Source organism: Mus musculus, chromosome 7 (genome assembly GCF_000001635.26).
Source record: "Mus musculus strain C57BL/6J chromosome 7, GRCm38.p6 C57BL/6J".
NCBI lineage: Eukaryota > Metazoa > Chordata > Mammalia > Rodentia > Muridae > Mus > Mus musculus.
In genome coordinates this window covers 111,456,432-111,478,934 of record NC_000073.6, presented here as the reverse complement: position 1 = coordinate 111,478,934, position 22,503 = coordinate 111,456,432, and the positions used below count along the sequence as shown (strand labels likewise).

Genomic DNA, 22,503 nt, shown 5'->3' with positions numbered 1-22,503 from the left:
AGACAAGCAAAACCTTACTTTCATTGGCCTTATTTACTATCCTTAGAAGCATGCAAACACATTTTATGTGTGTATGTGTGTGTGAGAGAGAGAGCGAGAGAGAGCGAGAGAGAGAGAGAGAGAGAGAGAGAGAGAGAGAGAGATATTCTCCCTATAACCAGATTTGTGACTAGTGTGGAAGAAATCTTTTATATTAAGCAGATGTTCATATTCCACAGAGTGGAGTACAAATTGGTTTGAATATGTTTTGAAAGAGGAAATTTTGTCAGGCTCTATAGCTTGTACTTTATGCTAGCCAACCTCAACTGTCATTTCTTCATGGAAGTATTGATACAACTGAAAATCCGACGTTACATGGAGGAAGGCCCACTTCCCAGCCCTGACTTGCTTCATTCTTGGAAGGAATGTCAATAAGAGCAAAGTTGTCCATTGGTGCCAAGAAAGAGGAGTTTTAGGGAGTACAAGATGTCTGGGGAAAGCCCAGAGCCCAGCTTGCCTATTAAGGTTGGTTCTGCCTTCTGGGGTATAATATGATAACCTGAAATGAGACAAACATTCTCCTGTAAAAACAAAAGCTATCTGCAGGCACATTTCCCAGAGGCACTTCTAACCTTGCCCGAGTGTCCTCCACTCAGGCGAGGAGGCGCCCTGGACTTTCCCCAGCTCAGCCCCAAGCACTGTCAGCACATCCAGCCTCGAGAAGCTTTTGTGCTGAAAAGAAAGGGCTATCATCGGGTGTTTCATTATGGCTCTGGGATAAAGCAGCTTTTCATTTCCAGGTCATAGGAAAGGGTGCGAGTGGGACTGTCCAGTTCCCAGCGACTGACAACGCTTTGTTTAGAGCCTGTTTTCTTAGTTATTTTTAAAATTAGAGCAATCAGCATTTTCTTCTTCCTTCTCTTCCTGCAGTGATCAGGGCCAGGGGCAGATGTGATTGCTCAGCTCCCCAGAACTGCATGGGATTTTAAAAAGAATCAAATATTTATATAGTGTTTATAGCATGCCAGGCACTATACTAACCTTTTATAAGTAATACTTTGAAATCATAGCAGGCCTATGAGGCACCTGCAAACATGAGGAAACTGAGGCACAGACAGGTTTAGTGATTGTTAGAAGTCAGACACAGGGATGCTGTCTTAAGAGTCCATACACCAGGATGGCTCTGTCTTTGTCTAGAAAACCCCATTAGTGAGAATTTGAGGCTGGGGTCTCCCTGCTAGGTCAAGCATGTGTGAATGAACAGAATCACAGCCATCCTGGTCAGCTCTCCAGGCACTTGCATCTCCCGACCCCTTTCTACCTGTCCTCGCTTACTTGATGTTGCAAATACCCATTTTCAGTCAGTGGCCTCACACAGCAAGTCCCAGGCAGAATCCCACTTAGGCTTGGGTGAGGCCCTTGAAGGAAGAAAACACCGAAGTGCATATTGAACACAGTAAGTGTTGAATATTCATACTACATAAAGAACACTTTACTCTACAAAACACCTAATCTTGGGGTTTCTGTAACTAGGCCTAATGTCCTGCCCAAGCTTTGAAGTATTTGATTACCAATCATTAAGTACTTAACCCAGAAACTCCTCAACTCACTGAGCTTAAAGCCCAGGACTCACAGGGCTGCTTGCCTTTTGGAAAATTCATTAGCAAGGAAGGTGGAGTAGGAGCTCCCAGGGAAACAGAAGTCTGTGAATCCAGGATCTAGGATCTGATACACACTTGACTTCAGATGTGCATCCCACTATAAGGAAAGCCAGCCCAGGCAGCCCAGAAGCTCTGGGGGCAAGCCAGGCCTTTCCTAAACAGGGTCACAGATGCTGTTGATCCTTGCAAGCTGGACCCATACCAGAACTGCCACTAGGACAGCACTTGGGACATTCTCAGGCCATCTCTGAGACCTACCGAATCTGAAAGCAGGGTAGTGGTTGAGTTTCCTGGGCACGCTGGTCATTCTCCTCTCCAGTGGACGACACCTGGGCTTCGATCCTGATCCCAACACTCGCTAACCAGGAGATTCTGAGCCAGCTCCCGAACCTCCCAGCCTCAATATCTAATTTTATGAAATAATAATAATAAAAAATCTTCAGCTCTACCTCTCAGAGCTACAGTAAGGAAGACACCCCAGCATGCCCCTCCCAAGTAGGGCAAGGATAGTTTAATGCTATCTGACCCACACCTAGCCACCATCTGACATCCCTGTGGGGAAACTATGGTAGAGAGATGTGTGCCTTAGGGTTGCATGGGTGATGACTTCCACGTGTCCCAGTATCCATAGTCCTCTGTGCTAATATCTTGAGTGGTCCAAGATGGTAAGTGAGATGATAGACAGAAGCCCAGAATGGCTCAGCCATTCCCCAGGTCAAGAGGTCACTCCCTAGGTCACATGACCAAGGCCTGAGAAAGAGTCATTTCTTCCTTGTTTCTGCTTGGGACCTTTGTAGTCACTCCTTTAGAGGGACCCAAAAGGAAAACTGAAGCAAGGGCAGGGACTGGCTGTAGGAACCGTTATTAGTATTCTTCGTCCTATACATTCAACTTCCGCTTTGGTTTTTAATGGCTTCTTCCATATTTAATTTGGTTTCCATTCCAATTAAGCCCTCTGTGTGCTGCGGCTTCTCTCCTGCCAGGTTTAATTGCCCTTATTTAAATTCTTTAATTAAAAGTATTGTGTGTTTGTAGATCCCGTAGTTGTAAGTATTACACAAATAATTTTGATGACTGGACTGGTAAACCAAACAAGCAGCAGGCTCCTACATGGAGAGAGAAAGGCTCAGATCTCAGCATCCAGCCCCAGCCCCAGCCCCAGCACCAGCTCCAGAGCCAAGAAACTGGCCCAGAGCTGCAGGCTAAGCCCCCCACCATCCCCCCCAAACACACACACAGGGATTAGGACAAGAGTCCGCTAGCACTTGTCCCAGCATCTTTCCTTCTTTCCCACTTAGCCCAGCCCAGAACCCAGAGTGGCCGGCCTGCTTAGCATGTGGATCAGGCCTAGGAAGTATTGGCCCTGCCTCTCAGATCAAAACCAGAGTTCAGAGGCCCCGCCCTCACTCATGGGCCTCATCTCTTCCCTTTTACCAGTGCTTTCTCTGCCTTTGCATAAACGCAGCCCAAAAGTTCCCTAAGCCTCACCGGAAGCCCATTCCTGCCTCTGGGGCTTTTCATTAGGATCCTGGACCTGCCCCGGGACTGCCATCTCTCTCCCCCCCCATGTTTCGTCTCAGGTCTCACCTTTAGTAGAGGATCTCCCGGCCACCTCTTTCACCTGGCAGTCATCTCCTGCCCCAGCTTGCCGAGCCTCCTGCTGAGCCCCATGATTTGGGGCATAGCCTCATCAGCTCCTCTCCTTGCCGGAATCTGCTGCCAACTCTCCCTCAAGAGCACAGTTGCCACAAGAACAAAAAAGCCTTCTCTTTCTCTGTCATGCATACATTGCAGCAGCTGGGAAGTGTGTATGACCCTCGGTAGATGCTCATTAAATATTTGGCAGTGGCTGGAAGGATGTATGAATACCATCCCTTTAGAGAAGCCTCAAAGGGAACAGACCAAACCTCTTCGAATTCACTGAGACATCTTCCTCTATTCCAGCACTGAGTACCACCAGCGCCTTTAGTCTAGCTACTACCTCAGAGATAGGCATGGTGTGGGTGGGTGGGTGGTGATAGGGTTGGTGGTTACTTATCTAGTGGAGAACAGGGAATGGGGAAGGTTCCCTGGGGTCCCAGCTGCCCTCTATGTGGCATCTTGGGAAAATCTCCAGCCTCTCAGGACCTTAGCCTCCAGTTCTACAAAATGAGGGCTCCTACTATCTCCCCCTCTGGGAGGTTGGGGGTATTGTAAGAAACTCATAAGATTATTCAGGGAACACAAGAGGAAAGGTACTAAGAAAATGGCAAATAACTTTAGTTCCAGTGCAGTATCTACAGATCAAGACACAAATGGGAACAACGCCAGGCTGCTTCCTAGGGTGAGGAAGCTATGAGAAGGAGTCAAAGCTTATTTGCAAGCCTGGTGAGTGGTAGGAAAATAGCTGGCATTTGCAGTGCCCAAGGCTGGTGCTAGCTCTACCACCAAAGATGGTCCGGCTGTATCCCATCCCCCAAGCATGGTTCCTGGAAGCATTGGAGGCAGCTCACATTGTTCACAGAGCTCTTTCTGCTGAGGAGAGAGCTCCTAGCCTCATACACAGCGAATCAAGCAGTCAAGTGGTGTCCCCTCTACCCACCCCATTCCTGTTCTTGGACTTGAACCACTTCTTCCACACCCTTCTGGAAGGCCATAATGGCTATTTCTACCCAACGATCACATGTGGGATGTCTGTGGGGTGCTGAGCTGGGTTGGGGCAGGTTAGGGCCTGGGAAATATCAGTCTTACATCTCTGAAGGAGAGTCTTCTACTCCTTCCTCACTCTCTTGCCTTGAGAAGGTGCCCAAGGAAGGCCTGAATGGCAGGAGTGGCTGTCAGGAAAGGAGGGGTTACAGTTGTTTCCAAGCTCTGGTGGCCTGGGAGATGTGAAGCAGCCCAGCCTCACTATTGGCAGGGCCTGCTTTTGGTCCCAGAGATGTGCTAAGAAGCCAAAAACTGCAACATAAAGGATGGAGCTTGGTCCAGCCCCATTTCCATGACCCCTCTCCCATGCTGGTGCCCTGAACACCCTTGTGTGTGTATGTGCTGTATTACAGCTGAGAAATAGGTCTCCCATCAGCCCATCTGCGCAACCTCCCAAGAGTCATTCCTTAGCCCTACAGACAAGTAAAGGGGGAAGGGTTGGCAGGAGGGGGGCTTGCCCAGGTCTCTACAGTAGAAGCAGGGAAGAATTGAGAAGCAGAATTGACGTCAGGGTCAGTGCTCTCCAGTCTCTGCCTCAGGGCCTAAAATGAGGCAGACCTTGGACTTAGAGAGCTGGGCTGGTCCTAACTCCCTGCCTGAGCTCTATTCCTACCTTCAGGGGCAGGACAGACAGCCTGTTGGTGAGGTGAAGAGATGAGGGCAGCCGACCACACTACCACTTTAGAATTGTGAACCAATAATAGGACTCAGCTTGACATGGTTCAACAGATATACTCAGGCTTGGGGGCCACAAGATTTACACAGATGTGGTGGGACCTAGGGCTGGCAGTACAGTGAGCTGGTCTTGCTTGGAGCAAGTGTTACTGGATGCTTTTGGGCCCCCAAATCCAGCCTTTGAAGGGCAGGATGGTGACTTAAGGGAGATGACAAGTTCAACAAGGACAGTTTGAAGTGTCCTCTATGGCTGTTCCAGCATAGTACAGGAGCAAGGTGTGACCGCCAAAGTGCCAATTCTGGGACATGTTGAAGAAGCCTATTGTCTAGGGTGAAGCAGCCCTAACCTCATTCTGATCAGCGAAAGCTACCTGGAGCTTATTCAAAGAGCTGGAGCGGAGAACTAATGCAAGGTTGTTGCACACGGCACTAGGAAAGGGAACTGTGGAAAACCATGGAAGGGAAAATGTGAAAAAGAGCAGCCCCCAGTGAAAGCCTGAAGGAAATGGTGTAGCCCCTATAGACGCTCTGAGCAAGAGTTAGTCCATGGGAAGGGGATGCTCTGAGGAAGGTGGCTGTGAGGAAAAGCTCTTGCTGGGGAGGGGATAGTCTTCCTCCCTGGAGGTGCCAGGCACAATGGAAAGCCCGGTAGTGCTGTGGCTGAGTGCAGAGGCCATTCAGTCTGCAAGTTACTTGGAAGAATGAAAAGTAGTCACAAGTACAATGTTGAGCTAAAGAAGCCAGACAAAACAATAAATATAATTGTCTGATCCACTTCCCACTGGCCAAGTAAAACAGAGATGTTAAAGTCAGGATGGTAGTCACCTATTGGGATAAAGAGAGTAAAAGTAGAAGGATATGAAGAGGCATTCTGTGATATGGTATCATGCTGTTTCCTGACCTAGGTGTTAGTTTTGCTTTGAATTATTGAGTTGAACATGAATTTTTGTATGCTTTTCTATACATGAGTTAACTTTCAATTAGAAGGAAAAAAAAAAAGTTAAATGGCACCTGGTTACTGCCAAGATGGGGAACACGGGATGAGTGGGTTTCTTGTGCTAGGTGAGTTAGCAGGTCGTGCCTACTCTTGAGATCATGATCGCTCAAGCAACTCTGACTGATTAAAACCCAAATCCGGCTGAGCACAACCGAGGTGATGACAGATCCTAAGACATCCCAGGGTCTCAGCAGGCTCAGAGCCAGTAGTCCCTGAGTATCTCAGCTGGGCTGCTATGTAAATGCTTTTGAGAATACCACTTCCTTCAGAGGCTTTTGGACATAAGCAGAGTATTTGTGGCTACAAAATCTTCCAGAATATCAGTTGTATGGGAGACCCATGTGTGCTCAGGACTTGAGAGCCTAATGGCCAAATAGACAGACAATATCTAAGGACATGAGTTTTCTTAGGCCATCACTCACAACTTTCCCGGTCTGTGGGAGGGCCTTAGGAGCCAGGCCTGGCCTAGCACTCCCTAGGCTGGGAAGTGCACGGATGCAGGTTGATCCTGGAGAGGCCAGGCCCTAAGAATGAGGTCTCTTAGAGCAGGAACCAGCCCCTTGACTAGGAGCTAGCTCTAGGAGCCAAGCAGTGTGCCACAGCTCCAAATGGTAGACAGAAGTTGAGGCAGGGATAGCTCTACCTCTACAAAGAACTAGGGTCTTATGGGGAAACTGAAGCATACATCTAAGCTCGAAAAATACACAGGAGCTGAGGGAATCTGCGGCATTCTTGGGAATGCTAGTTCCCAAGCCATCTGAACTGACGAAGCTACTCCCCAAGCATGGGACTCTTTGGATCCAACTAATTACCTCTATGGCCTCTGATGCTCTCTCTTTCTGTCTGGCTCCTAGGGAGGCTCCATCCAGAACCGCAAGTCCAAGCGCTGCCTGGAGCTGCAAGAGAACAGTGACATGGAGTTTGGTTTCCAGCTGGTGCTTCAGAAGTGCTCGGGACAACACTGGACTATCACCAATGTCCTGAGGAGCCTGGTGTCCTGACCCTCCACAGGCGCCACCGGCCACCGCTTTGCTACTGTGTAGCATCAGCTGCAATGCCGCCTGCTGTCACGTGGGGCTGCCCGGAGTCTGAGAGGGAGAGCCAAGTGGGTGGCCTCCCCCCACAAAAGAGCTTTGTATTTCCTATTCAATTTTCATGGAGTTTATAGAGAGACGCAGAGAGGTGGGGGAGGGAACAACATCCTGAACTATTTTACAACTGTAAATAGGGGACAAATGGAAAATATTTATAACTGGCAATAAAATATTATTGATTAAGAAAAGTCTTCGCGGTCATTTGGTGCCCTGGCTCCTCTGAAATTGGAGTCTGGTAGCTTATCATGTGTCTTCAATGCTCTTTCTTCTTCACGTTCTTAGGAAAAACAACTTTAAACCCCTGCAGATTATGAAATTTGATGAACTTCATAAAGACTCTATTAGGTAAGGTCAGTTTCTGTGGTGCTGAGGTCAGGATCTTAACGGTCTCTGAGCACAGTGCTATCCATAAGGCGCGTGCCAGGAGCAACTCAGAGTAGGGCACTGGACCCTCAGGCTCCCCACGCTGAGGGCAGGTCCTTCCCTGCTTCCTCCGTGTGAGCTGGTGCCTGGGACAGGCTTGGCCTCAGAAGATGTTACTTGAGTCCTAAGTGTCATCCACTGACAGACTCTAATCTACACCACCTTCCCCTGAAGTCACCAAGTATCCTCTCCAGGCTATCCACTGCCCCTCCCCCCACGACACTTGCTTGCCTCTATCCAGTCCTAAGACCTATTTGGCTCCCTCCTTGAATTGCAAAGCTACGGCTTCTTGTGGCCCCTGTAACACAGTGCCCTACTCTGAAGTGGCTTACTTTACTGTTCTAAAGTCTGGGAGTTCAAAATGAAGGCTGTAGGGAATCTGTTCTATGCCTCTCTCCCAGCTTCTAGAAGCTCAGGTAAGTGTTCATTGGCAAGTAGACGACGCCTCTCTTCTCTCTGCCTTCACATTATCTACCTTGTACGTGCCTGTCTCTCATGCCCAACTTTCCCATCTTTATTAGGATGCCAGTCCTCTATTGATGGAGAGGGAGCAATTTAAATTGTAAATTTGATGAACTTAATAAAGACTCTATTACCTAATAAGGTCGGGTTCTGTGGCACTGACATCAGGATCTTAACGGGTCTCTGAGCACAGTGCTATCCATCAGGCGCGGCTCACCTAATCACCGCTCCATGTCAGCCCTGCTGGGCTCAGCCTGGGAGACCAGAAGTCCCTACAGTGGAGCATCTTCCTTGGAGTCTGTTTGTAAAGTCCCATCCCCTCCAATAGCAACCTTCTAGCTGCTCCTGTCTCAGTCCAAAGAGCCTGCCTCTGCTTGGGGACTCCTTTAGTTCAAGGGACCTCTCCCTTCACACCACCTCCAATCCTCCAGTCCTAAGGCTCAGTCCCTTCCAGACTGGGGTCCACCCACATTCATCCCTCCTTCCCCTCTTCTTACCTGGCCCTCTTTTCCAGAGGCTCCCAAGCTAAGCAGTGACCTATTTAGAACCAGTAATTCTTAGAAACTTGACTAGGAAACCCACTGTCCTGATTGCTTCCGGGGTGAGAGGTCTGTTGCTTTGGCCACTGTTTGCCACCTCTCCCCAGAACCCAATGCAACACAAGACTCACTTAGAAGGTCGCTTAGGTCTTCCCCAGGCCACTGTCACAGACTGTAGTGGAATTTTACACTTACCCCTCCAAAGAGTCCCCTGGGCTCTAGCAGATCAAAGAGGTCATCTGCCAAGCTGGTCACACATGTTGGTCACACCTGCTGGTCACCACCCAGGACGTCTAAACATGGAACTACCATTCCCCAAGAAGAGGTTCCTATAGGGCCTCTTCTGAGCCCGTGAAGTTCTGGCTCCCCACTCTCTTTTCCATCCTCACGTCTCTGCTATTAGCCCCATGCTTGTTCTAAACTGGCACTTGTCTCTGGCACCTGTCTCCAATCCATCCTTCTAGATCCACTGTCTGCCCTTGACTCTCTGCTCATTTCCATCAGTCAAGATGCAGGGATAAAGCTGGGTGTGGTAGAACATGCCTTTAATCTCCGCACTCAGGAAACAGATGGGAGTGGATTTTTATGAGATGGGGGCCAACCTAGTCTACAGAGTGAGTTGTAGACCAACTGAGGCTACATAGTAAGATGCCATCTCAAAAAACAAACAACAGCAGAACTCAAGCAGAGGGATGAATGTGGGTGTTCACTCTTTTCTTTCCAGGCCTCTCCTCATGGGAAGATGCCACTCACATTCGGGGTGATCATCCCTTCTCACACCTGGGAAGACTCTCATATACACACCCTGAGGTATGCTTCCGTGGTGATTCTAAATCTCACCAAGTAGACAGTCAATGTGCCCAGAGTCCAGTCCCCACACAAGCAGTGTTAGTTAACAAGTAGGCCCTGGAATTTTAATTCTTGAGCCTCACCCCAGACTTCTGATATCAGAAACTATCCACAATGAAGCAAGCAAGCATTGTAGGTGACATTCCTGATAAATGTCAAAAATCACTCCCAGATCCCATCTTGGCTAGGCCACACCTATCTTGACTCCTATGCTCACCCAAGTCATCACCTTCAACATCAGCCATGCATGTTGCTCTGCTGCATGCCTGCCAACCACATGTGCCTGCACCCATCCATGCTCACACCCGTGCTACCTGTACCACACTCTAGTGTACAGGATAGGGGCAAAGAGTGTACCTTGAGCCAGATAGCCTAGGTTCAAGTCCCAGTCGCAGCCCTTGCAGGCTGGGTGATCTTTACAGTGCCTTGACTTCCCTGTGCATCTCTTAAGGACATAGGGATACTAGGACCAGGGAGATGGCTTGGTTGGCATGGAGCATTGCCACACAAGCCAGAGGACCTAAATTTGATTCCCATAATCTAAGTAAAATGCTAGTTGTGGTGGTATGTGTTTGTTATCCCAGTGCTGGTGGTGCTGGGGGTGGGGTGATGGGGAAGGAGTGAAGGGAAGAAGCAAGTGATACCTCGGGCTCTTGCACAGCCTTGCCAACTTGGCAAGCTCTGGTATCCCAGGGAGAGACCCTGGCTTAAACAAACAATGTAAACAGCCAAAGAGGACTTACACATATACTAAGACACCAATAGAATGCCTTTCATAGTTTAGTGATGAAAAATAAATATGTCAAATTCATAGACCTGTGATGGATCTATATAGTAAGTGCTAGAAAGTTCTGGCTGTTATAATTTGGCCCATTGATATACTGGTTACTTTCACTAATACCTGCCAATACCCAATACTGTTACTGTCACTAGTTACTACCAATACCTATGTAAATAATAACATCTATGCCAATCTATACCCACAGTTTACCAATCTTTCAACATCTGTATCTCTGCTACCAGCAAACACTCATCTGTACCGCCCACCCAGAGGCACCTGCCCTCACATTCTGTAAGCAGCCCCACAAAAGTCGCACATCCTTGCCCTCCTATCAAATGCAGTCCCCACATCAACCCATTCCCTACAACTCTGAGGAACAACTCCCATCCCCAAAACATGGGGACAGTGAAGACAGTACAGTGGCTTTTCTCCCTCCTGGGACACAGACTCCATGAGCCTTAAATATCCGAGGGAGAGCAGAGAGCCTGGGATGGTACCTTGATTCCTCATCACCTGGGTTTTGGAACCACAGACCGGCCCAGGATCTCTGGGATTCTTACGTATAACTGTAAGAAGTAGGAGCAGCTGGTAGGTGTGGGCAGAGGCAAGAAGTCAGAGCATAAAGGAGGGAAGAGCTGAGGAATCTTCAACCTCACCCCATGGAAGCCTGGGCTGGCTACTGCAGCAAGCTAATTAGCAGCTGTTTAGGACTTCTGGACACCCTGGAGTGAAAGCATTATTTTTCTTAATGACTTTGCACATTAAACAACTTTGTTTCCTGTCTCTACCACCCTCCCCAATACTAGAAAGAGCCGTCTGAGCATATCCCATAAGACCTCCTGGACTGCCAGCCTTCTGCTCGGTTCACAACTCGCATCCATAACTCAGCCCCCTGCCTTGCACAGCCCTGCACATTGGTCCATCTGTTACAAGGAATGCAGGAGACTACGCTTCCCTGCTCACTGGAGACAGACATGGTAGTCAGCAATACCAATCGGCAGAAGGCTGCCAGACCTCTGGCAATGTCATAACCTGTCCCAAAGGTCACCTGCCAACAGCCCCATGCCTGCAGTCCCCCCAGGTGTCTGCATCTCTGTTCGAGACTGCTCTCTTGCCTCAGGCTCCTGCCAAACATAAATATAACCAGACTCATCCCTTGCCTAAAACCTTACAATAGCCAACTCAGACACCAGCCTCAAAACTTCCTCCCTCAGCAAAGCCAGAGAAGTTCCTGGGCCAGGGATAGTGAGGTGGCTCAGCAATCAAAGGTCTCTGCTGCCAAGACAGGATACCTGAATTGATCCCTGGGACTCACATGATGAAAAGAGAAAACCAATACCCAAAAGTTGTTTTCTAACCTACACATGAGTGCTGGGGCACCCAAGCATTTGTGTGTGAGTGTGTGTGTTTGAGTCTCTCTCTCTCTCTCTCTCTCTCTCTCTCTCTCTCTCTCTCTCTCTCTCTGTGTGTGTGTGTGTGTGTGTGTGTGAGACTGTGTGTAGATACCTTGTCTCTCTGTCTCTGTCTCTCTGTCTCTGTCTCTCTGTCTCTGTCTCTCTGTCTCTGTGTGTTTGTTTGTTTGTTTATTTATTTTTAAGCATTCAGACTAGGAAACTGAGGTAAAGCAGGCACACAGGAGAAAAGGCTGGCCTTCAATTGGCCATGTTTACAGGAAATCTGCAGCCCCAACCCACCTCTCCAAGGGTATATTAGCATCTCTTGTTCCTTGTCCTTTTTCAGGAAGTTTTTCTTGGAGCATATATTAGTTTTCTAGGGTTTCTAAAACAAAGACCCACAGATGGGTGGCTCAAATAATAGAAATTCACTGTCTCCCAATTAATTTCAAACTGGAAGCAGGCAAGGCTGACCCCTTGTGAAGATTTGGAGGACAGTCTCCTGCATACCTCTTTCCTTAGCTGGTAGATGGTGACTGCTGCCTAGCTGTCTTCACATTCATTCACATATGACTATTTCCAATTCCTTACAAGGTTCCTTACAAGGATGCCAGTAACACTTGGTGAATATTCACCCCTACAATATGACCTTGTACGAATTTCCTTGCCACTATAAAGACCATTTCCAAGTAAGATCACATTCTGAGATACTGGGAGTTAGAATATATATATATATATATATATATATATATATTGGGGTGACACAATTTGAGCCATAACAATGAAGCAGAGGATGGGCCTCTGGATGTAACCTACATTCGCTCCCACTTCACTCAGGGGAGTTCTACATTCTTCGAACTAGGTGACAGGGAGTTTTCCATGAAGTATCATTATCTTCTGCATCCACATCCATTTAATTAAAAAGGAAACTGTCCAAGATGTGACCCCTGTACGTCAGTATTTACATCAAGACTGTTGCCTCACACCGACTTCAGTCTGATAAAAGGGCAGGGATCCACTCAATAAGGTGAGTCAATATAGGTCAGTGACTCAGTACGGGAAATGTGCACAGTCCAACTCTGTTCACTTTTAGCACCATGATGCATGAGGTGAGTCAGCCAGTTATGGAAGAAGGCTAGGAAACCTGCTGTCACCTAGGAGCTTGATATGGATGATACCAGGGCCCAGAGGATCAGGCAAGGCAGGGTCTACCTGTGTCCAGGCTGGGAAGAGGAAGCCACAGGGGAAGAGAGAGGGGAGCTGATGAGCAGAGGCAGCAGACATCAGAGGGCCCTTTGAGTGATTCCTGGTTACCCTAGACCTAATTCATATACAACCCTGCTATCCTTTTCCTTAGGTGGGTTGAGTAGCTTCCTGCTTGTTACAACAAGCAAGACTGATGGAGGGTGGATGTAAAAAAAGAAAGAAAGAAAGAAAGAGAGAGAGAGAGAGAGAGAGAGAGAAAGAAAGAAAGACAGACAGACAGACAGACAGACAGAAAGGAAGGAAGGAAGGAAGGAAGGAAGGAAGGAAGGAAGGAAGGAAGAAAGAACTGAGCCACTATTACTCAATCATGTGGACTAGTACACAGTTCCTACAGCTGCTAGTCACATGTATAATAGAGGGGACATCTTTCCACTCCTGGTATATACATGTACACGTAGCTTATATGGCCTCTTACAGACACATGCACACACATAGTATGTTAGACATACATGCAAAATACCTGACACAGAGACATACTTGCTCATACACATAATATGCTAACATGTGCATGCAAACATACGCAAAGAGGAAAGCGATGTTTGCCCATCCCTGAATCTGCTTTTACAAGGAAAGAGCTGTTGTCATTCGAAATAAACCAGGGGCTGCTGAAAACCACCATCCCTTTTCACCACCTCCTTCCAAATGCAAGCGATGTTAAGCAGTCCTGAGACCAGGCACTGGGACCTCCCGGCCCTTGTATCCTGTGTTTATCCTCCTTAGTCGTGGTTATGACATTCTAAAGTCAAGAAGAGTGACAGGGAAGTCACTCAAAAATGTATCACCTCTGGGTATGTTTCTTCTCTGCCTCCAGTTCTACACATGAGGGTGGGGAGGGAAACAACCCTGCAGAAGATCTGACCTGACCCTGAGGCAACCTCACATATCACTGGCTCTCCTCCTAGCTCAGCATCACTCCCCAACCCCACACGGGGACTCTATCCTCTCTTGAGTGCTTTGTTACCATTACTATCAAGAAAGATACTGGGAATGCATAAGGTCACTGTGGGTACATTTTCAAATTAAGTTTACCTGCAGCCACGCTGTGGAACTGCCTGAGTCTTGACTCAGTCTCACTGTTGCTGGACCCAGGGGAAGAGGGAGGAAGGAGACCTGCTGTGGCCCAGACCAGTTCTGTGGACATGTGGCATGAGGTTTCAAGCTGGAGAGTCTTCTTGGCTTGGTGTAAAACTAAACTGTCACCATCTGGATGTTTTCAATGCTTTCTCACAGGGACCCCATGTGGTACAGTCACTCCACTTTTGACCAGGCATTTTGTAGACACAGTCTTTTTGTTTTTGTTTTTGTTTTGTTTTGTTTGTTTGTTTTTAATGTCCCCAACTGTTTGTTGTACTGCTTTCCCCACTACCTTTTTTTTAATTGGATACTTTTCTTATTTACATTTCAAATATTATCCCCTTTCCCAGTTTCCCCCCTCTCGGAAACCGCCTATCCTATCCTCCCTCCCCCTGCTTCTATGAGGGTTTTCCTCCACTCACGCACCCACTCCCACCTCCCCGCCTTTGATTCCCCTACACTGGAGCATCTATGGAGTCTTCATAGGACCATTGGGAGGGTGTTCTGTAACCCTTCAATGGTGGGGTCTACCTTCTGATTAATGCCACTGCCTACTTCATAGACATATATCCCTGGTCTCAGCCATAACCCTCCAAGTTTGTCCCACTTTGCTTTCTGTTGCTGTGATGAGCACCATGGCAAGAGCAACTTGGAGGGGGAAAGGTTTAACTTACAACTCCTAGGTCACACTCCATCGCCAAAGGGAAGTAGAAGCCATGAAGGAACCCTACTTACTGGCTTGCTTAGCTCCCTTCTCTATGCAACAATTAAGGACCACCTAATTGGGATAGCACTTCCAGAGCCCTTCTACATCAATTTGTAATTAAGACAAAAAAAAGGCCCCCATGGATATACCCTCAGGTCAATACAGTGGAGGAACTTCCTCCATAGAGATCCCCTCTTCCCAAGTTGATAATGGAAGCCGACTATGAGAGTCTTCTTGCTACACTGCTGACTTGGTCTTTCCCTCCCCCGTTAGAGAAGGGACTGAAGTGGCCGTGTATGTTCTCCTGCTGAGCTCTCTGGGTGATGTCTGGTGTGGAGAAAATTGCAGGCCATGAAGGTCCTAAGAGATGGTCATAATAACAAACACTTATCAAGGACTCTGATGGCTGGGTATGGAGGAAAGTTTTCTCTGCTCATTTTCTCATGTAAAATTCATCATAACCTTATCACTGTCTACATCACCCTTATTTCACGGATGAGAAGAATAAGCCACAGAAAGGCCAGATACTCTATAAGAACATCTAACCAGCAGGGGTTGGATGTAAAAGGCAGGCCTACTCCCTTAGTGTCTACTATTCTATTCTACCCTCCTTGCAGCCCCTGTGAGCCCACCACCATTTCATGCTTTAAGCTCCCACCAATTAACTAAGGTGGTCCACGCTGAGACTTAAGCTGTGATTTCATTGAAGACACACTGGAGCCTATACCATCCTCACAAGTGTTTTTGACAGCTTACTCAAACTCATAGTAGCCTAATAACATTATTTTACAGAAAAGGAAACTGAGGCAAGGTATGGGGAGATAGATCAGTTTTAAAAATAAAAACAAACCAGCTATGGTGGTGTAAGATTGTAATCCCAATGCAGGTGAGATGGAGACAAGTGGGCTCCCTGGGGCTCACTGGCTGACCAGTCTAGCCAAATGGGTGAGTCCCAGGACAGAGAGAACCTGTCTCCAATGCAAGATAGACAGCCCTAAGAAACAACATCCAAAGTCGACTCATCTCCTGCCTCCACACACATGCACACATAGAAAAGAAACTGAGGCATGGAGATTAAATAGCTTCCCTGAGGTGACACAGCAAACAAGCATTTATAGTCAGAATTTAGGCTGGAACAGCTTCCTGCTTGCCTACCTGTGGTCCTAACCATGATGTCTGTCATATGACCTTCCAGCCACCTTGCTATGTGCCTGTAAGATGCACAGGACATGACCATGGTTTTCAACACCACGCCTGTTCTGATTCCCCAGTCATCCTGACCTTCCAAACGTGACCATGGTGGGAATGTGATTAATGAGCCAATTATTTCTGTGAAGACATTGTGCAAAATAAATAGGCCATTTCCCTTCAATTTACTGTTTTAATAAATAAATAGCGTTCCATGCTCTGGTTTTGTTTATTGCTGCTCATACCTGAACGTGTGTGATGGATCTTCTTGTTGTTCATTTCTAAAATTAATCAGATCTGCCTGGTGACTTTGAAATATGGGATCACATTTGTCCTTCTGTGTTAACACCACAACAGCCAGGTGGGGACAAGAAGAAGGTGTGCATGGGAGAAGGGTGATCAGAAGACATGGTGCCCAGCGTTCTCCATCCATGTCAACAAGACTCCAGGCTCTGAGCACCCACACATAAGAACTTACTGCAAGTGAGGCCCAAGAAGTAGCTACACAATTTACAGTTCAGGAGAAGCCACCACCCATGAACCACAAGGGCATGAAGAGGGACAGAAATAGATTCACTTCTTAAATCTTCAGCGTGCAGAGCAACCAAACTAGATGCACTGAGTAAAACCAGCCCACCCAAAGCCCTTCCAAGTCACCTTCTCTTCAGGCTCGCAGTGATTCCCAGTGTTATGTGACTGGCTGGTTTTTGTAAGACCCCACGTGCCGGCCCTGCTTGATGGGCAATTTCAAGGTGGTCAGAAGTCAAAGAAGCGCAGCATGACAAAAAAAGAAGAGTTTAATAAGAGGAATGACCAATGAGAGTCAGTGAGTAAAAGTGAAATAGATTCATATTTATGTCGTCAACTCCAAAACGAGTGCCATTGCTGTTTTCATGTAGAGCACAGATACAGAATTGTCTCTCCATGTCACTAGGTCTGTCAGCATGGGTTTAATAAATGGTACTCAACAGTAAAAACAACCAAACATTGGAACTGGAGAGGTGGCTCAGTGGCTAAGAGTACTTGTTGCTCTTGCAAAAGAGTTCCCAGCACCGAACACGGTGGTTCACAACCATTTATCACTCCAGTTCCAAGGGGTCTGACCTCTGTGAACACCAGATACACACACAGTATAGCTACCACATGCAGGCAGTATACTTGTACACATAAAATGAATGTTTAAAAATTTTGATTGTACTGAATATGCAACAAACTTTTCTTGCTGTTGTTTCCTGAAAGCTGCTATGTGTCAATCACTCAGCATTTGTATTGTTCTGGGTACTGTGACTCACCCCAAGATAATCAGAAGAACACGGGAGAGTGTGCTTGAGTTGTATTGTATAATGTCATCCTGAATAAGGGCCTTGGGGTTTGGTGTCTGAAAAGGCAGCTTGGTGCCAATCCCCTATTAATATTGAGAGATGATTTCCTCTGCTCTCTCTCTCTCTCTCTCTCTCTCTCTCTCTCTCTCTCTCTCTCTCTGTGTGTGTGTGTGTGTGTGTGTGTGTGTGTGTCCTGGGATAGTCAGATACCACCTCAGTGATGCAGTGGTAATTATGACCTAGGCTCCCTTACATAAATACAGTTTTCTGAATGGTATATGAGGAAGAATATCCTATCAGATTGAAAGGGAAAGAAGAGTTAGGTCTGACTCAGAGCTGTGGGGTGGAAGTGGCCAGTTAGTTGGAAGTCAGTGAAATCCTGAAGCATGGTGAATGGCTGCGTGAGGGGTCACAAAGACTCCAATGATTGTGGCTGGGGCTGAAGGGGGTGGGTCACATGCAGAGAGGGTTTGATTGTTACAGGTCGGAGGGTAAGGCATCCTGGCAGCCAGGAGCCAAGGAAAATCACAAAGTCACACAACACCACAAACCTCACACAGACACACACAAGAGGCTAGCTATCTCTGCTCTGGAGAGAAGCAGCAAAGAATTAAGCAGGAGGCAGGATTGATATAGGGCTTCTTGCAGAGTGGAGCTTTCCAGGGTGGCCTGGAATTGGTGGGATCCTGTGGCCTGATGATCCCACCTCCACCCCTGCATAGAGTGGAGCTTGGCCACCTTCATCTCCAGGGGCTGCAAACTGTGTTAGTGTAGTCTGGGGGTGGGGCCTGGCCACTCATGTGCCTCAGGGGACTTAGAATTGGTGTGGAGGGCTTGAGCCAGTTAAGGAGACAGATGGAGAGTCAGCATTAACAACAGGAGTCTAAACTGCGGACACTTAGAGTAGCTTTGTAAACAGCACAGAAAAGGACAATTTTTCATTAGGCAGAGCTTAGTACATGGGAACAAGACTCTAAGAGGGCCCTTACTGTGGGGGTTTCCCTACAGAAGGATAGAGTATTTGGGTGCTTTTCCCTTGGACCCAGAGAAGTTTTACAAATGAGGTCTATGTGGAAAAAATAGGCTATATCTACACTTGAAGATACCCTTTGCTATCTTTACCACATCTGTATCAGTTAACTTTTCTTATTCCAGAGACCAAGTAAGTGCCTGTCATAAGCAATGTAAGGGAGTGAAAATTTATCTTGGCTCACAGTCTGGGAGGACACAGTCCATTATGGCAAATAGCACATGGCAGCAGGATTGTGAGTGTAGAACTCCTCATCCCTCGTATCTCAAGGGAACAGGAAGCGGGGAGTAAACTTGAAGCTCAACTGGGCTGTAAAACCAGAAGGCTCACTCCAATGACCCACTTCTCTCAGCCAGTCTCTATTTCCCAAACATTACACAACCCAAGTACATGAGCCTATTGAAGGGAACTTCAAATATGAGCCACAATATCAGAGGTCAGTCCTCCCTGACCACCATATGTAACAGGGATGTAGAGAACGAGAAGCAGACATATCCCACTACAGCTTTGCTAGTAAGTATACTGGCATCTTGGAGATAATGTCAGAGTCTCCGGAAGACTTGAGACAGATATGAGACAGATCCTTTTCACTGCTGAGAGATGTATGTATGACAGTGTTCTTGTCATTGTTGTCTTTCATCCTTCCAAGTGGATTGCCACCCTGTCAGGATTCCCAGATAAAGCCCACTAGTCCTTTGGGATTCAGTTCAAAAACCACTCCCATGCCGTGGGACCCTAAGCTCACATGATCAGTCTAGGGCTTCAATAAGCACTGTGCTCGGCTGTCTAATGATCTGTCTGGCCACCAGGCTACCAGCTCTGCAATACCATCAACCTTTGAATTCCATCATCCACTATACTTCCTGAAAGCATACAACAGACCACAAGAGGGCGTAGCTTTGGGAATTGCCTTGCTAGATCTGTATCTGGGACTGTAGCCTTGGTAGGCCTGCATCTGAGCCCCTAATGGCCTTGAAGATTCTGACCCTTGAGACTGGACACACAGAATAGATACAGGCTAATCCTTCTCTGAGCATCTGCTCTTATCCTAGAGATGCTGGAGCTTGAAATAAGAACAACAGAGCAATAGCGGATGATCTTGTGTGTGTGCAGATATGTGTATGTATATGAATGTGTATAGGAGGGAAGACGTGGATCATGCTTGTGAGTGGAAGTTGACATCCTCACTCACGATCAAAAGAAGGCTGAATGATAACATTATTCTAAGACTGAATTTGTTAAATTATGCAAAGTATGAACCACAGTACCTGGGATATAGTCAGTTCTCAATAAATACTGCAAATGTTTTATGCTGGTTCCATCCACCTCTCAGATTGCTAGAACCAGTACACAAGACTGTTTATAGGCTAGACTAAAAATCTTTCTTCAGGCAGAGCAGGGGCGTGACTCTTCAGGCAATGGGATTGAGTTCACGATTCAGTCAGAAACCCTGAGACAGGACAAAGGGGGTTTCAGGTACAGCCTTTGGCTCACTAGTCAGAGTGGGCTTCTGGCTTCTTTGTATTATTCCAGGCTGTCTGCTGGGTGGAGGGCCAGTATAAAGAGAAGACAGGGAGATCTGTAAAGCCAAAAGGTCCTGGAACTGCCGGAGAGAGAGGGGCCCCTCAGGTCTCATGTCATTATTGTTTTGCTGCAAGAAAGAGAAATGGGTATTTTTATTTTGTAAAGAGAACCAAGATACCTGTCTTGTACAAACCCTAATGAAAGGACAGTTAAGGCCAATTCTCATTGAGGGCCAACACCCAAAATGAACAATCTATCTCTTTATAGACCTTCTTCCTCAGCCCACCATACAAGCTGGCCTTAGGAGAAATGGGGTGAACCACAGATTCTTTCAGGGGTAAAAACATGGAGAAGAGAAGCCTTTACTTATTTTTTTGGCTCATCAAAATCCTCAGTGGCATGTGCAGCTACTCAAATGATGCTATGAGGTCCTCATGAAGTGTTAACCCATGGTTTCATTCTTCTGAACATCCCAGGTCACCAGCTTACCCATGGCACAGCAGGAGTAGTTAATTGAGGGAGAACCAGGTCCCTGCAAACCCGGGACCAGCACAGCGTGGATGGGGCTGGAGCCATCAGTGAGCCTCCCGGAACTATCTCTCACTCTTTCTCCCATTTCTCCCTGTAGCACGGCACAGCAAACCTGGGCTCTTATTGATTTCCTCAGCTTTTCATGTTGACCTAATTTAAGTAACCTTCCCTATGAAAGCCCAAAAGACCTTCCTCTAATTCCTTCTATAAATTCATTTCACCTGAGTTTGAACAATTGCACCTCAGACATCTGACATCTGAGTACAGCTAGAGTCCCAGGGGATAATATGTGGGTGCTAGTCAGCAACACTGGTCAAAACATTCTAAGAAGTAGTCCATAATCAGTTGGCACTGCTTTTGAAAACCTGGAGAAAGTGTGTAATTTTCTAGCAACACACAAAATTGCAGAAATTGATCCAAAAAAAACATCAAAATCCTGAATGGCTGGGGGCTAGTAAATTGAAAACATTTTGAAGGTCTTCCATTAGAATAAGATCGGGTGGTTTAACATAAGAACACCAGTGAGTACTATCTAACCTTTGAAAATAGACTTTTTTTTTTTTTGGTCTTAAAAATATTTCAAAAGCCATTCAAAGTGAGGAACATAACCGTTTAACTATAAAATCTGCAAAATACTAATATTAAAAACCATCAGAGACAGTATGGGAGTTGGCTCAGTTGGTAAGTGCTTGCTACATATGAGGACCTGAGTTCAGATCTCCAGCACCCACATTCACGGTGGTGTGTGCCTGTAACCCCAGCACTAGAAGGCAGAGATGGACAGACACTTGGGGCTGGTCCTTAGGTAGTCAAGTGGAAACAGGAAGTGCCAAGTTCAGTGAGAGGCTGTCTCAAAACATAAGGTGGTGAGCGATTAAGAAAGATCTCAGTATCAGTCTCTGGCTTCCTCACGCAACTGCACACACACACACACAAATGCACACACACATTCATCCATAAACACACACATACATGCATACATGCACACACGCACACACACATGCACAAATACATGCACACCCACAAATGCACACACACATGCATCCATAAACACACATGCACACATGTACACGCACACACACATACAAATACATGCACACCCACAAATGCACACACACATGCATCCATAAACACACACACACACATGCACACATGTACACGCACACACACATACAAATACATGCACACCCACAAATGTACACACACACGTATTCACAAACACACACACACGCGCGCGCACACACACACACACACACTGGGAGCCAGGTAGTAGATCAGTAATCCTAGACCCTACCACACACAATTTGCTATATGACAAGGAGCTCCATTCCTCTGCAATAATACACGGTCTTAACCACCAAGCCACTCACTTCTCCAGCCACCTAAAACACATTTGTAAAAAGAACACCAAGAAAGAAATGTCCCAAAGAAGATGGGACATCTATGAGGAGATGACAAGCAGAAAGCAGCTCCAAAGCCAGCATCCATGAGGAAAGCTGCTGCAACTCTGACATCAAAACAAGCAACAGCAGATCATGTCATGCCCTCAGACAATTATCATTCTGCCTTTCTGTGTCAATGACCTCAGAGAAGTCGACATTCAAACTTTGCTGATCTCCTGCCCTGCCTGCTGCGACACCTTGACGACATACTGGGAGAGCAAGCCAGGAGAAGCCACTTTTCCAGGATCCTCAGGGCTCACCACTTCCCCCCTTCTCCAAACACAGAGAGTAGTGGCCACTTCTGTTCTCTGCCACCAGATTCCCCACTGTCTCCTTGTCCCAACCTGCCACTCCAGAGCAGGCCACACGTGGGCTTTCTGAACAGCCTTGTGGGAATCTCTTTATGGTTGATGGGCTTGTTGTCCATTTACTAGGGTTCTGTCACTTGTAGTCCAGTGCACTTGGCTGGGGACAAGGAAAGTGGGGAAAGCCACAGCCCCAAAGACCTCTCATCCCCTCTTGCACAGTGGTCATTTGGGAGTGGTGTCCTGCAGACTGAGTCTCACTTGGAAACCTAGAGACATAAAGCATCTACTCATTGCATTTTGTCTGTACTTCCAAGAAGACAACTCTCATTCAATATCATATAGCCAAAATGTAGGTCCTTGACCCTAGTTACATTGAGCTATGGTTCTTTAGGGGTCCAGTACCTTGGTCTGGTCCAGAAACTGGGAGGCAGGGGAAATGTGAGTTCTTTGAAGCTATCCTGAACTATTCGGTGTCACTGTGTCTGCCCTTGGAATCCCAGGAACTCATCAAGCTTCCTTGTTCCTCACATAGTTACCCAGAGTGCCCAGGCAGTTGGCCTGAGATATGGGGAC

The 22,503-nt window shown here is 47.1% G+C and overlaps 1 protein-coding gene across 3 annotated transcripts in view; it reads left to right on the top strand.

Moving 5' to 3' along the window:
- Galnt18 (polypeptide N-acetylgalactosaminyltransferase 18) overlaps positions 1-7,279 on the top strand; it is a 308,412-nt gene extending 301,133 nt beyond the window's left edge. For all 3 annotated transcript variants that reach the window (XR_003946460.1, NM_001360903.1, NM_173739.4), the window contains one exon: positions 6,852-7,279. Coding sequence is in view for 2 of the 3 variants with exons in the window: in NM_001360903.1 (NP_001347832.1) it covers positions 6,852-6,998 (147 nt within the window). In the remaining variant the exon portion in view is untranslated. The remainder of the gene's footprint in view (positions 1-6,851) is intronic.
- The last annotated feature ends 15,224 nt before the right edge of the window (positions 7,280-22,503 follow it).